At 44.6% G+C, this 16,071-nt stretch overlaps 1 protein-coding gene across 5 annotated transcripts in view; it reads left to right on the top strand.

The window, feature by feature from the left end:
- The window catches only part of slc35d4 (solute carrier family 35 member D4), a 289,967-nt gene that overhangs the window by 5,941 nt on the left and 267,955 nt on the right, over nucleotides 1-16,071 (top strand). For all 5 annotated transcript variants that reach the window (XR_015078978.1, XM_085992599.1, XM_085992598.1 and 2 more), the window contains exons 2-5: nucleotides 1,505-1,551; nucleotides 1,660-1,740; nucleotides 2,473-2,554; nucleotides 10,142-10,219. Coding sequence is in view for 4 of the 5 variants with exons in the window: in XM_085992599.1 (XP_085848725.1) it covers nucleotides 1,505-1,551; nucleotides 1,660-1,740; nucleotides 2,473-2,554; nucleotides 10,142-10,219 (288 nt within the window). In the remaining variant the exon portion in view is untranslated. The remainder of the gene's footprint in view (nucleotides 1-1,504; nucleotides 1,552-1,659; nucleotides 1,741-2,472; nucleotides 2,555-10,141; nucleotides 10,220-16,071) is intronic.

The following is a 16,071-nucleotide window of genomic DNA, read 5'->3' as shown; positions in this document are numbered from 1 at the left end:
GTGATTTGTGTACAAGAACACGCAAATCCGTCTGAATACCAGCATTTAATAGTCTCTCACCTTTGTAAAAATTATTCTGCTTTTCTATTCTTTCTACCAAATTTCACCTTTACTCATGTTATACTCTTATCTGCCACCTTCTTGCCCAATCACTTAACTGGGCTATATCCCAAAAGCAGCCTCTTTGTATCCACCTCGCAGCTTATTCTCACCTAGCTTTGTATTGTTATATTACACTCTGTCCCCTCCTCTAAGTCCTTGATCTAGATTGTAAATAGCAGAGACCCAAGCACTGATCCTTGCGGCACTCCACTAGTTACAACCTACCACTACCAACCCCAAAATGACCAGTTTATTCCTCCATTCTGTCCATTAACCAATCCTCAATCCATGCTAGTGCATGAGCCCTAATCTTGTGTAACAACCCCTTGTGTGGCACTTTTTCGAATTGCCTTCTAAAAATCCAAATATACTACATCCACTGGTTCCCCTTATCTACCCTGTCCGTTACACCCTCAAAAAACACTAGATTTGTCAAACACGATTTCCCTTTCATAAAACAACACTGACTCTGCCTAATTCCCTCCCTCAGCAACTCCACTTCTCTCTGCACCTTTATCAAATCAAATCACATCAACTTTTATTGTCATTGTTAGTGCACAAGTGCAGTACAACGAAATGTAGGCTTGCGGCTCCCGAGAGAGTACATTTGGATTAAGACATTTAATCATTCAACATACATTTGGCTTGTAGTATATTAACATAAACATAACCATAATAAAGTGCATTGGCAGATGTGCAGGCTTTAGTGTTTCTTTGTGGAGTTCAGTAGGATGACAGCCCTGGGAAAGAAGCTGTTCCTAAATCTGGTCGTACGGGTGCGAATGCATCTGTAGCGTCTCCCAGATGGCAGGAGGGCGAACAGACTGTGGCTGGGGTGGGTAGGGTCTTTGATGATGGACCGTGACCTCCGTAGACAGCGTTTCTGGTATATGTGCTTTAAGACCCTCCTTAAAACTTGCCTCTTTGACCAGGCTTTTAGTCACCTGTCCTAATATCCTTCTTTCGCTCTGTAACAATTTATGTCATCTTACGTTTCTGTGAAGCGCCTTGGGACATTTTCAATGTTAAAGGCACTATATAAATATTGTTAGTTGGGCTACTGAAAGCTGATAATTGTGTTGTATACTCAATGCTAAAAGGATTGTGCTACTGATAATTTCTAGATAAAGGACACATCTACTGTAAGAATTAACAGCAAGGGCCATTGGACAATGAACCTGAAAGCCAGATATGCAGCACTGCGTAAACCTAGTGGTTAATTTCTGTGCTGAATTAGGGACAGTAGATGACATTGCTTCAATTGACGAAACTCACGCACTGGGATGTCCGCGTTTGAACATCTGTTTCCAGAGCTGCACCACTTTAAACATTTTGATTTGAAATTCTGTAATTGGTCTTACTCTAACACACAAATATCTAATTAGTCTTTCATTTTTTTCAGTATGTCCTTTCAGTACTGAAGTTTACCTATCCCACACTTTTTCAAGGGTAAGTATTCTCCACAGGTAATTTTGTAGAGTTTAGAACTTTTGAACTGGTCCATGATTTGTTGTGAATTGTAATTACTTCTTCGTCCTCCCCCATTTTCTTTTATAGGTGGCAGACGTTTGTGGGATGTTTATTGCTTCAGATAGCCTGGAAACTAGGATGGGTGGAGATCAGAAGTAATGTTCTATGGTAAGGGAATTGTGATAATACCATTCACTGGAACTAAAATACATACTGGATCCAGGCTTCAGATCCAGCGATCTCACACCTTTCATTGCTTAGAATTACTGATTTAAGCTGAATATATAAATCGCAATTCAAGTTTAAACTGAAACTCCCAATTCCTAGCAAGCCACTCAGTTATATCAAACCACTTTCAAGAAGGCGGCCCACCATCACCTTCTCTGGACAACTAGGGATGGGCAGTAAATGCTGGCCTTGCCAGCGACGTCCACATCCCGAGAATGAATTAAAAACAAATCTGGTGTAGCTCATCGTGTGGAAGTTTGGGACTTATCACTAGCAACCCACCTATTTTATTTGAATAGTCAGAGTAAAATAAATTTTCACTGGGAACTTCCTTGCGGCCTCTCCCGATCTGCTGCCACCGTAACTCTGACAGAAAATCAGTGAAAACCCCGGATCGACACCATAAACCGAGTTTCTGCTGAAGTTATGGTGGCCGATCGGGAGAGCTTTGAGGAACTTTCCAGCATCTGTATCTTAGTGAATCAAGAAGCTGAAACAGTGTAAACCTGGTTAGCAAAATATTGCTGGGAAATGGACTTCTGACTAGTCAAGCGACAAAACAATGAACATTGTTAGTCAAGTAACATTAGATCCAAGAAATGATATAAACAGATACATTACAATAATAGTATTTGACTTTTGTAGCTAACCATGTTATTTAAACTTTGATAGGTCTGCCAAGTTTTCCTGGTTCCCTGGTGCATTACTGTTTGTTGGTAGTATCTATGCGGGTTCCCGGGCATTATCTAAACTGGTAAGGACGTTTCTTTGGTTAAGGAAGGGGAGCTTTGGGGTGAGGAGGATAACTTAGATTAACTTTTATATTTGGGCATTTGCTTACCATGTTGATGCAGTTTACTGATGTTTCAGACATTTTGCTGTAGCAATGAAAATCAAATGTTAAATGGTATATTTATATTTAAAACATTGTGATCTAAGAATGATTTGTAACTTCAACTGAAGCTAGCGGCACCAGAATAGCCAGGTCGGCCATTTTAGCTGCTGTTGGTCGTATCGGGGCCAAGTTTTGGAAATCGTGCTGCCAGTAGGAAGCCTTGCCCACCAACACGTGCATCAGGAAATCACAGACGTGCTGCCCATGATTTTCAATCCACTAAAAGTGCATTGAAAATTGTAAGCGTCAGGCCAGCAATTCCTGGTACGCACATTCCTGGGTGAGAGACCCACCAGCAGTGCAAAGTCGGAAAATCAGCACTTGAGTTTTACTCCAGAGTGAATCCAGTGTAGATTCACTTGTAGATTGAACCCTAGCCAAGACAAACTCTTGGTTTAATTGGAGCGCTAACAAAACTCTTCACCTGTTAGTTTTGTGCTGATGTGAATTTTGAAATATTGTGCAGTTCAATATTTTTTTCTCTCAATACAGTGAAGTGGCACAAATGTAATATTTTGCAGTGTATGTCTTTTTATTTAACCTGTGGTAAATTGGAATTTGCCTGGGTTGCTTCAGTTGTAATTTGTAACTTGTATTTCTGTAATATTTGATTCAGCATATAAGGAGTTAACTACCAAAGCTGCACACAACATCTTTTCATCACAACGAGCCAGCCGATTGCAATAGGGGTTTGAAGTGTTAATTTGTTATTTTGGGGGAGATCACAGTAATTCTAATGTAGACGTGACAGCATTGTTGCTGTTGCTTATTTATGAGTCACTAGGTGTAAACATTGTGAAACTCCCGGGGGTTGGTTAGCTGAAATAGTCACATTCATTGTTAAGCATCTTGGGTTATCAACAAAGATTGCCTTCATTCAATATTGAATGAAGACAGCCATTCTAGGTTAATCCTTCCAAACACCACCGCACACAAACTAAATAATGAAAGATATACTGTCTACCCACAATTCTGAGAACAAGCAGTCTGACGCTCTGTCTTTGTCATGGGGCATCATGATTTTGGGCAGCCAGCAGGAAAAGGCTGTCTGTATTTTAAAGTCTGGCCCAGTGTGATTTCGGAGGATTTCATGTATGCATGTGTTATATTTCAATAGCCGGCTTATGGAGTAGGTTTCTCTCTTAGAATTCCTGGTCATCCAATTATTGGCAGTACAAATGTACGCTTTGGATCATAGAGGACTGAAGATTAAAGGAGTAATTGGTGAGACTGAACCTGAAAATATCTCCTGTCAACTTACTTTAGTGCCAAGGATGGTTCCTTTGGTCCCCGGTGGCGACCTGCCTGCCTGCCAGCTTACTCCTCCCTCCCACTGGGTTTGGGCAGGAGTCCATGCTGCAACATGGTAAATGGCCTGGGCCTTCCACTGGCGCTGACTCGTGCGCTTCCCGCCTGCCCTGGATCCTGGCACTCTGCACTTACGCCCCGCGATAAAATTTGACCTCCAGACTGCCGATTTCCATCTCTGCAGCATTTTCCACCTGAATGATTACTCCAACCCCACTGCTACTCAAACCCTCATTCATGATTCCTTACCTCCAGGCTCGACTTCTCTTAACCGTCTCCTTCCAAACACCACCACACACAAACTCTATTTCATCTAGGACTCTGTCGTGCACATTCTAGTGTGTACTATGTCCTGCTCCCACCTAATGCCCCTGTCTTTTCTGACTCCAACCATCTTCCAGCTTGAAAATCCTTATCCTCATTTACAAATCCCTGGGGCTTTTGTCCACCCCATCTCTGCAACCTCCTCCAGCCTTGTGCCCCAGTTTATAAGAACATAAGAAATAGGAGCAGGAGTAGGCCATACGGCCCCTCGGGCCTGCTCCGCCAGTCAATAGGATCGTGGCTGATCTGAATCTAGACTCACGTCCACTTCCCTGCCCTCTCCCCGTAACCCCTAATTCCCTTATCTGCTAGGACAATGCCTATCTCCATTTTAAATTTATTTAATGTTGCAGCTTCCACAGCTCTCTGGGGTAGCAAATTTCATAGATTTACTACCCTCTGAGTGAAGAAGTTTCTCCTCATCTCAGTTTTGAAAGGGCAGCCCCTTATTCTAAGATTATGCCCCCTAGTTCTAGTCTCACCCATCAGTGGAAACATCCTCACCGCATCCACCCGATCAAGCCCCCTCACAATCTTATATGTTTCGATAAGATCACCTCTCGTTCTTCTGAACTCCAATGAGTAGAGTCCCAACCTACTCAACCTTTCCTCATACGTCAACCCCCTCATCTCTGGAATCAACCGAGTGAACCTTCTCTGAACCGCCTCGAGAGCAAGTATATCTTTTCTTAAATATGGAAACCAAAACTGCACGCAGTATTCCAGGTGTGGCCTCACCAATACCCTGTATAACTGCAGCAAGACTTCCCTGTTTTTATACTCCATCCCCCTTGCAATAAAAGCCAAGATTCCATTGGCCTTCCTGATCACCTGCTGCACCTGCATACTAACTTTTTGTGTTTCATGTACCAGGACCCCCAGATCCCTTTGAACTGTAGCACTTTGCAGTTTCTCTCCATTTAGATAATAACTTGCTCTTTGATTTTTTTCTGCCAAAGTGCATAACCTCACACTTTCCAACATTATATTGCATCTGCCAAATCTCTGCCAACTCACTTAGCCTGCCTATGTCCTTTTGCAGGTTTTTTATGTCCTCCTCACTCACTGCTTTCCCTCCCATCTTTGTATCGTCGGCAAACTTGGATATGTTGCACTCGGTCCCTTCCTCCAAATCGTTAATATAGATTGTAAAGAGTTGGGGTCCCAGCACTGATCCCTGTGGGGCACCACTCGTTACTGATTGCCAGCCCGAGAACGAACCATTTATCCCAACTCTTTGTTTTCTTTGTCCCCATCTCTCTTCCTGCTCTGGTCTGCAATGCATCCTCCACCTTTAGTGGCAGAGCTTTCCGCACCAGGAACCTGCACTATGCAACTCTTTCCCTAAATTCCTCCACCTAGTTACATCTCTTGGCACGTGAAGAGACTCATCAAAATTTACCTCTTCGGCCATGTATCTATCTCTTCCAACTCCTGCTTAATGTCTGGACTTCACTCCAGCTCCACTTTCCATTTAAATTCAAAATAAAGCATGTTTGATTGGTTGACAGTGACAACCTCCAATACCAACAACAACTTGCATTTATATTGCACCTTTAATGTAGTAAAACGTCCCAAGGCGCTTCACAGGAGCGTTATCAAACAAAATTTGACACCGAGCCAGATAAGGTGATTTTAGGGTAGGCAAAGAGGTAGGTTTTAAGGAGTGTCTTAAAGGAGGAAAGAAAGGCAGAGAGATTTAGGGAGGGAATTCCAGAGCTTAGGGCCGAGGCAGTTGAAGGCACAGCCGCCAGTGATGGAGCTCTTAAAATAGGGGATGTGTAAAAGGCCAGAATTGGAGGAGTGCAGATATCTCGGAGGGTTGTAAGGCTGGAGGAGGTTACAGTGATGGGGAGGGGCAAGGCCACGGAAGGATTTGAAAACCAGGATGAGAATTTTTAAATCGAGCCGTTGCTCAACTGGGAGCAAATATAGGTCAGCGAGCACGAGTGATGGGTGAATGGGACCTGGTCCGAGTTAGGATTAAGGCAACAGAGTTTTGGATGAGCTCAAGTTTATGGAGGGTGGAAGAGGGGAGGCCAGCCAGGAGTGCGTTGGAATAGTCAAGTCTAGAGGTAACAAAGGCATGGATGAGGGTTTCAGCAGCGGATGAGCTGAGGCAAGGGTGGAGACGGGCGATGTTACTGAGGTAGAATTAGGCAGTCTTGGTGATGGAGCGAATATTTGGTCGGAAGGTCATCTCGGGGTCAAATGCAACACCAAGGTTGCGAAAAATCTGGTTCAGCCTCGGACAGTTGCCAGGCAGGGCGATGGAGTCGGTGGCTAGGGAACGGAGTTTGTGGCGGGGATCGAAGACAATGGCTTCGGTCTTCTCAAAATTTAGTTGGAGGATATTTCTGTTCATCCAGTACTAGATGTCGGACAACCAATGTGACAAATTAGAGACAGTGGAGGGGTCGAGAGAAGTACAGGAAACTTTCGTTTAAACGGAGGTTAAATCTCCAGAATGCTCTATCCACCGGCAAAATTCAGGAGTCGGTTCAGATAACTTTTTTTACTTTTCGTTGCTTTTTTTCTCCATTCCTGGCTCTGCAAGTGTCTAGCTGAAGCTGTTGCTTAGCTACAGAGACGCTTGCAAGCTGCGCCGACTGTTTTGAAGCTGTTGCTAAGCAACAGGTTTGTTGCTAGATACGGAGCTCAGAAGCTCCGTATGTTTTAACATTAGCGCTGGTTTCTCCGGCAGTGTTGATTGACCGGCACCAGCTCGGTCCCGTCAGTGCCGGATACCAGAAAGTTTCCTGTAGTAGAACCTGGGTGTTCTCAGCGTACATGTGGAACTTGATGATGTGTTTTCGGATGATGTCACCGAGGGGCAGCATGTGGATAAGAAATAGGAGGGGGCCAAGGATAGATCCTTGGGGGAATCCAGAGCAATATTGTCTCAGCTGCACTTTGTTCTGCATTAGCTGTTTCTTTTAATGAGCGGTCCCTTTAAATTTCTGTGCACGCGCAGTATTTACCGGTGCGGGACCTTGCAGATTTCCGCACACTTTAGCGGGAACATTGCTCCTGAGGTATTGGTGTGGTAATGGGAAGAGAAGCCATTGCAGGTGTTTCTGTGGCTACGACTGGATAGATAAGAATGGAAGCGGGTGAGTACAGTCCCACCCAACTGAACGAAGGAGGAGAAGCGTTGGAGGAGGATGGAGTGATCAGCCGTGTCGAAGGCTGCAGACAAGTCGCAAACACAGAGGAGGGATAATTTACCATGGTCACAGTCACATAGGATGCCATGTGTGAATTTGATAAGAGCCATTTCAGTACTGTGGCATGAGCAGAAACCTGATTGGAAAGATAGGCACAGATTTGGGAAGCGACGGCATGCTCATGGAATTTGGAGAGGAAAGGGTGGTTGGAGATTGGGCGGTGGTTTGCAAGGACAGAGGGGTCATGGGTGGGTTTTTTGAGGAGGGGGATAATGACGGCAGATTTGAAGGGGCGGGGGAGAGAACTGTTAACAATATAGGCTAATATTGAGGCCACGAAGGGAAGTTGGGTGGTCAGCAGTTTGGTGGGAATAGGGTCGAGGGAGCAGGAGGTGGGTCTCATGGGCAAGATGAGCGCAGCGAGATCATGAGGGGAGATAGGAGGAAAAACTAGAGAAATATGCGACATCAGGACTAGGGCGGGAGGAAATTTGGGGATGTTTGGCCCGGTGGGCTAGGGGGAGGGAGGGAAGCAGCAAACGCAGCTGAACGTTTGGTCTCCATCTTAGTGACCGTGAAGTCCATGAGCTCCTCACGCTTGTTGCTGGAGGTGAGGGTGGAGGAGCCAGGGGAGAAGGTTTTAAGAAGACTTTTTGTTACGGAGAGGAGTAGGCGGGGGGCGGGGTGGGTGGTATCTTTGCATTCCAGGATGTTTCTGGAATAGTGAGCAGTTTTGGCAGAGGAGAGCAGGACCTGACAATACTTTTAATTGGTCCAGCCAGATCTGACGATGAATGGCTAACCCAGTTGTCCACAATAAACATCCAAGCCTGTGTCCCTTGGACTTAAGGAAGCAGAGACGAGGGCTGTATCGGGGGAAGGACCAGGGTGAGAGAGCAATGGGAACTAGGGCATCACAGGTGAGACGAGGGTGTGATTGAGCAGATTGGTAGCTGCAGAAATGTCATGGTGAATGGAGGGCCAAAGGCTGGACGGTTGGGAATTTGAAAGTACAGTTGCAGGAGAGTTTTACCAGTGGTTTTAAAAAAAGAAAGATTTTTCTTGTGAAACACTGACTAGCTTGACACACGGCTTAAAACAATGGTTAAAACGCTGACAGCTTGTATGTGTGCACCAAATTTTTGTAACAAGCCTGTGAGACACCTTATCAACTGCCTTCAGTAAATCCATACACATCACATCTACTGCATTCCTTTTATCCAATCAGTCAGTCTTAACTTTGTCAAACAATACTTGCGCTTAGCAAATCCATGCTTGTTGTATCACTAACACAATGGGTGTTCTAGAAAGCTCCACGGAGCAGCCCTGTAAATGGCATGGTTTGGCAGTCTGATGGCCTGTTTTTAAAAAGTATCCTGTGAAATCTTGATTAAGTGGGTCACCTCCAGTATTTATATGAATTTATATTATACTAGTTTGAATTTGTGTTCCCTGGTCCTACACTCCCAGTTTACTTTAAAGTAATATTCTCGATTTACCTTTTTTCATCCCTTAACTATCTATTATATGCGTCTATAAAATCACCTCTCGGACACCTCCTTCCGGGCTGATAAGCCCGAATTTCCTCATAACTCAGATTTTTGACATTAGCGATCCACGTCTTGGCTCTTCTCTGCACTGCTTCCAGCACTTGCCTCCTTTTATCTCTCTGACCTGAACTGGATACAGCATTCAAGGTGATGTCTGACCAGAGAACTGTACAGACTTCCTCTGACTTGTATTCTACAGTTTTAGTTAAGTAGTTCAACATTCTATTGGCTTTGTTGATTGTTGCTGTGTTTTGGTTGGACATGACGAGCCCCCTAGGACTCCCAAATCTCTCAACCTGAGCTATGTCAACAACATTCATGGAGTACGTGTGTCACCCATTTTTACATTCTTGTGTGCAGTACTTTACATTTCATTTTTCTATTGTCATTCCATGATACTGGCCTGTTTTCAGTCTGAGGTTATAATACTGTGCCAGGCCAAGTTTCTCTTGTTTCATCTGTAGCCTATTTCCTGTTACCTTTGCAGGTGCTCTGTGCTTGGCTCTGCTCGCCCTCTTGTTGGCTGCCAGCACAATAGACATCTCTCCGTTTGCCCCCAGAGTTGCTGAGTATCTGCCGTTTAACTCCTGAATTTAAAAAAAAAAAAAAAAAGAGAAAACTGAAAGAAGTCCACATAGTAAAAATGTAGAAACTGCCCAAGGTGCTGAGACACAGTCCCCGTTTCAGTCCGTTGCTGCCCTTTTTTGCAAATTTTTTTTTTTTTTGTCCTTCAGTTCTTAACTGTGCCATTAGGTGGAGTGCCAAGTACTCCTGTCTGCTTAACTTCCTCTCAATTCACTAGGCCTGTCTCCTGCTGATACCACAAATGAAAACAGCTTGGGCATGTTTAAGGTCACTTGATGGTGTGTGTGTGCTCCCTTTCCATTATTCAAACTACAAGTGTGATACATCTACAAAAGACTGGTCACGTCCTATTCGGTCAAGAATCCTTCTTAAGCCCCTCTCTATAAATAAACAAACACACATGCAGCTGGTTTCTGAGATTTGAACCTAGCAGTAGAATTCCAACAGATTACTATTTGTTTTGAAAGTGATGACCTTGATCTCTTCATTTACTTTTATTATTTACCTTCCAGCCTATTCCATTCTTCTTGGTGCTTCAGAATGGATTGGAGGTTGTTGCCAGCATCTTCCTGAAAATTACCGGGAAAGAGGTACAGATTAATAGTGGTAGCATTTTCCTTTTATATTTGAGCTGTATTGCGAAGTTTTTTTTTAACAGTGTAAACATTCAGTATGCAGTTGACAGACAGGAGAAGACTAGCTGGTACGTCGAGCCTTCCCCACACTCATGATGGCTGGAGCATCATAACTAAACACTTCCTCTCTTCCGCCCCCCCCCCCCCACAATACGTCGGATCATTTTGTAGTGAAAATATTTAAATTCCTGAATGCATTGATGAGTGCTTTTGTATTTCTAAAGAAGATGTTTTGATGTACTAGCAATTTACTAGCAATTGACCCTGGTTTCAGCATAGATCGAACATCTAATTGTTAGTATAACCAGGTGTACCAGTTCCTCTAGAATCTCTATCCCTGTTTAACTTCCTCTCTCTCTTTCCTCCCCCCCACAAACAACAGCTTGAATATCCTTTCATATTATGTCAGGCGTGGCTCAGTGGGTAGCACTCGTGTCTCTGAGTCAGAAGGTTGTGGGTTCAAGTCCCGCTCCAGAGACTTGATCACAAAAATCTAGGCTGACAAATCCAGTGTAGTGCTGAGGGAGTGCTGCAGTGTCGGAAGTGCTGTCTTTCGGATGAGACGTTAAACCGAGGCCCCGTCTGCTCTCTCAGATGGACGTAAAAGATCCCATGGCACTATTTCGAAGAAGAGCAGGGGAGTTATCCCCGGTGCCCTGGCCAATGTTTATCCCTCAATCAACATAAAACAAACCGATTATCTGATCATTATCACATTGCTGTATGTGGGAGCTTGCTGTGCGCAAATTGGCTGCTGCATTTCATACATTACAACAGTGACTGCACTTCAAAAGTACTTCATTGGCTGTAAAGTGCTTCGGGATGTGTTGAGGTCATGAAAGGCGCTGTGTAAAATACAAATCTTTTTATCTAATTGTTAGTATAACCGGGTGTATCAGTTCCTTTAGGATCTCTATCCCTATTTAACTTCCTCTCACACCCTCCACAAAGAACAGCTTGAATCTCTTTTCATCTTCTGTCAGCTCCAGTAAAGCAGCTGTTGCCAACACGTGAATGGAGTCCGGTGAACCTCATTAACAGTACAAGTGTAACCTGCCGCCCCTGGGGCTGTTAGACTGGTGCTGGTAATGAGATTGATGTATGCGCACCGGGGACGGTGAGCCAAGCCCATTGAGAGCTTTGATTTGATCCAATATTCAAAGTGGGTCAAGTATAATTTGCCAGCTATCAGTGAAGCTGTGCCATTTAAATGCCATTTCATTTTTGCTGAATCAACATTGTAGGATTTTTCTTTTCAGTGTAACAATCACTGAAAATGCTGCAAATGGACAGCAGGTTTTTCCGCATCTGACAAGAGAAAAGATGAGTTAATAGTTCAAGTATAGAATGTTAGTCAGAACTGGAACTAGTAGACAGGCGAGACCCTTAATAGGACTGAACAAAATGAAAAGGGGAGGGAGAGGTAGAAATCAAGATTCAGTACAGAAGACACCTGTCACACAGAGGAGCTGAGTAGGTTGAATGGCCAGCAGCTTTTCTGAAAAGAGGTGAAAAAACTGGTAGATACTATACAAAGAGCCTCTCAGTAAGGCAGTGAAAAGGCATGAAAATAACTCTCATAGGGTAATTAAAGGTACACACACACACACACACACACAAAATCCAAAATGGGGGCAAATGAAATGCAAATCTGCATTTGCCCCCAGCCCCCAGGCTAGAGGAGACCAGCACTGTGTCCATTAAATAAAGTATATTAGATTGCAAGAAATACAAGCAAGTTGATGTCTCTCAAAGGAGCAATTTTGGGACCTTGAACGATAGTATAAAAAAGAGGTAAGTGGACAAGTATTGCCTATCTACTGCAGTTGGAAAACTGCCAGGACAAGGGCAGCTGCAAATTGGGATCATGGAAGATTGAACATGGGCATTGCACAGGAAGCAGTACTTCCTGAAAGGAGATGTGCTTGGTGGTGAGATCATGTTGTAAGTTGGTGGAAATTACAATGATGTTCTGACAAATGTGGAGGCTGGTAGGGTGGAAGGTAAGGAAAGAAGGGATGAAAACAGATCATCGAGGGTCCTGTTAACTAATGGGAAAAACACAGCTGTGGTAAAAGGGCATTTCAGAACAGATGCAACAGCAACAGAGCAACTGGTCAAAAGAAAGAGTTGTTGCAGGAAATGAGGTGGGCAGCTGTATGATCCCAGTAGTTGTACAGGTCTGTGTGCTTGTAATATATGTTTGTGGAAGCCCATTGCCATGGAGGGGAAGAGAGAAGTCCAGCAAGGGAGAAGGGAAGGGACAGAGATGAACTGTATAAAAGTGAGATGAGTCGAGATTGTTGACAACAGTAAAATGTCTTTTTCAGTAATGCTACTATTTACTAAGCTATGGTAATCAGTAAGAACTCCAAGGATACGTTGAACAGTATGATTGATGTGTGCCTCAGAGGAAAATTGTTGGGATTTGAGGGGTCCGGGCTGACCCTTCCCACTGTTAAGGTTGAGAGGTTGGGCTGTTGACTGATCATTCCAGTGTTCAGCCCCATTCACAACTCCTCCAGTAATGAAGAAGCCCATGCCCGCCTACAGCAGTCAACAACATACAGCTTGGGCTGACAAGTGGCAGGTAACAGTCACACCACAAGTGCCAGGCATTAACCATTTCCAACAAGAAAAGGCCAAATCACCTCTGCTTGACCTTCACTGGCACCACCATTGCTGAACCACCCACCATCAACATCCTGGTGGTCACCATTGATCAGAAGCTTAATTGGTCCAGCCATATCAACATCGTGAGATACACAAGAGGACAGCGCCTGGATACTCTGCAATGAGTGAGTCACCTCCTGACCCTCAAAGTCATAGAGTTATACAGCACAGAAAGAGGCCCTTCGGCCCAACGCATCCGCGCCGGCCACCAAGCCCTGTCTAATCTAATCCCATTTTCCAGCATTTGGTCCGTAGCCTTGTATGCTATGGCATTTCAAGTGCTCATCCAAATGCTTCTTGAATGTTGAGGGTTCCTGCCTCTACCACCCTTTCAGGCAGTGAGTTCCAGATTCCAACCACCCTCTGGGTGAAAAAGTTCTTCCTCAAATCCCCTTTAAACCTCCTGCCCCTTACCTTGAATCTATGCCCCCTTGTTGTATCCGTGTGTTAATGAAGACACGGAATGCAGGAGTTGGTTTACAGGTGTTTACTGGACAAAGTCTGGAGGTGAACTAACCGATACAAGACAATATACAGGCTTATATAGCCTGAGTGGCCATTACTGGCATTACAGTACACAGGGGGCTCTTAAAGGCACATACACCACAATTCCTCCCCTTTTAGACAACCAGTACATAATATTTTAAGTAATCATTAATTAACATGTTACAAGAACAATACTCTACACATTGCTGCAGTTAATCAATTATAAGTCAGTCTCTCTGGAGGCTTCCTGGCTCGGTCCGGATAATGCCTCGGTTGTGTAGTAGGTTCTTTTGGCAAGGCTGATTCGGCTTGAATGCCAGTGTCGGGTTCATCTGGTTCCAGTATCACCGGATCGGAGGTAGATACTATGGGTATCTCTACTTCATCATTAGGCGTATAGAGTTGTGGTGTAGGTTGTCCCTTTTCGGATGACTCTATGATCTGGTCAGCATGGCGCCTTATTATGCTTTCTCCAATGTCCACGGTATACATCAGCGGTCCTAGTCGTGTGCAAATAGTTCCAGGCTGCCATTTCTCGGTACGGTAGTCCCGGGCCAAAACTTGTTGACCTATCTGGAAGGTTCTAGTTGGCCTTTCATTCATGCCTTGAAATTGCCGGTTCTCCACGTCCCTTCTGATGTTTGGCTTGATCAAATCCAGCCGGCATCTTAGGCTTCTATTGAAGAACATCATGGCGGGAGTTTGGTTTGTAACCACATGTGTTGCATTCCTGTATGCAAACAAGAATTTATCTACCTTATGCTGAAGTTTTATGTCTTCATTACCCATGGCCTTTATGGCCTTCTTGAAGGTCTGGACAAACCTTTCAGCCAATCCATTGGTGGCGGGATGGTATGGGGCGGACGTGTAGTGCTTAACCCCATTGTTTTTTAAGAATTTCCTGAATTCTTCGGACACAAATTGCGGTCCATTATCAGAACAGATCTGTTCAGGCAGCCCATTCCTGGCAAATATGGTCCTTAATACTGTGATGGTTTTTTCCGTGGTGGTGGAGGACATCTTTATTACCTCCGGCCACTTGGAGTGTGCATCAACCGCGATTAAGAACATTGAGTCCATAAATGGACCAGCAAAGTCGATGTGTACCCTTTGCCATGGAGATGAGGGCCACTCCCATGGATGTAGAGGGGCTTGTGGTGGGGCGTTTTGGACCTTCTGGCATCCTAGGCAGCTCTTGGTCATTTCTTCGATGTCTCCATCGATACCTGGCCACCACACAAACGCTCTGGCTAGGTTCTTCATTTTCACTCCACCCAGATGCCCCTCGTGAAGCTCCTTTAGCACTTTATCCTGGAGTTTGGGTGGAATCACCACTCTGGATCCACACATCAAGGTTCCTCGGCACACTGACAGCTGTTCTCTTCTTTGCGAGAATGCTGGCAACAGTGGTTCGCCATGTGCTGGCCATCCCTTCACCGTTAAATCGTAGACTCGTGAGAGAGTCGGGTCATTTCTCGTTTCCTTTTCAATGGCAGAATTTGTTACTGGTAGACATTCCACTATGGTTGAGTGGAATATCTCCACTGGGTCTACTGTAGGTGCCTCTTCTACCGTTGGCAACGGTAGGCGCGATAAACCGTCAGCATTCCCATGCTGTTTTGATCCTTTGTATTCTATGTCATATTGGTGTGCCCCTAGGAAAAGGGACCACCTCTGTAGCCTTTGCGCTGTCATAATGGGAACACCCTTTTTAGGGTTGAATATGGAGACGAGGGGTTGATGGTTAGTCAACAAGGTAAATTTTTGTCCGTGTAGATAATGGTTGAATTTCTTCACTCCCCATACCAGGCTGAGTGCTTCCCTGTCGACCTGGGCATAGTTACGCTCAGCTGAGTTCAATGAGCGTGACGCAACAGCTATCGGCCGTTCTGAGCCATCAGGGAATCTATGTGATAATACCGCTCGTACGCCGTAAGGGGATGCATCGCACGCCAGTCTGATTGGCAGTGATGGGTTGTAATGAGCCAAAACTTCCTTGGGCGTGATCAAGCCTTTACATTTATGGAAGGCACATTTACAGTCCTCGCTCCATTCCCAAATTACTCCCGTTTGTAGCAGTTCGTTAAGAGGGTGCAGAACAGTTGACAAGTTCGGTAAAAATTTATGATAGTAATTTATCAATCCCAGGAACGACCTTAATTGTGAGACATTTTCAGGTGCTGGTGCTTTTATGACCGCTTCAATTTTCTCAGGGGACTTATGCAACCCTTCTTCATTAATTATGTGGCCACAATATGATATTTGTTTCTGGAAAAATTCGCACTTGGGGCGGTTTGCTCGTAGGCCCCGTTCTCTCAGCCTAGTGAGCACCTTCTCCAAATTGGCAAGGTGTTCGTTGTCGTTTTCTCCTGTTACAAGGATGTTGTCTAGGTAGCATTGAGTCCCAGGAATCCCTTGCAGGACTTGTTCCATAGCTCTTTGCCAGATAGCTGGAGCTGATGCTATTCCGAAAACCAGTCGATTGTACTGGTACAGGCCTTTGTGTGTGTTTATTGTGAGATACTTTTTAGAGGCCTCCTCAACCTCCATCTGTAGATATGCCTGTGCCAAGTCAATTTTTGTAAAACATTTCCCTCCGGATAGTGAGGCGAAAATATCTTCTATCCTCGGAAGAGGATACTGTACCG

Source organism: Somniosus microcephalus, chromosome 7 (genome assembly GCF_052327205.1).
Source record: "Somniosus microcephalus isolate GS21.2 chromosome 7, FLI_Smic_1.0, whole genome shotgun sequence".
Taxonomy (NCBI): domain Eukaryota; kingdom Metazoa; phylum Chordata; class Chondrichthyes; order Squaliformes; family Somniosidae; genus Somniosus; species Somniosus microcephalus.
This window is presented reverse-complemented; position numbering and strand designations above follow the sequence as displayed.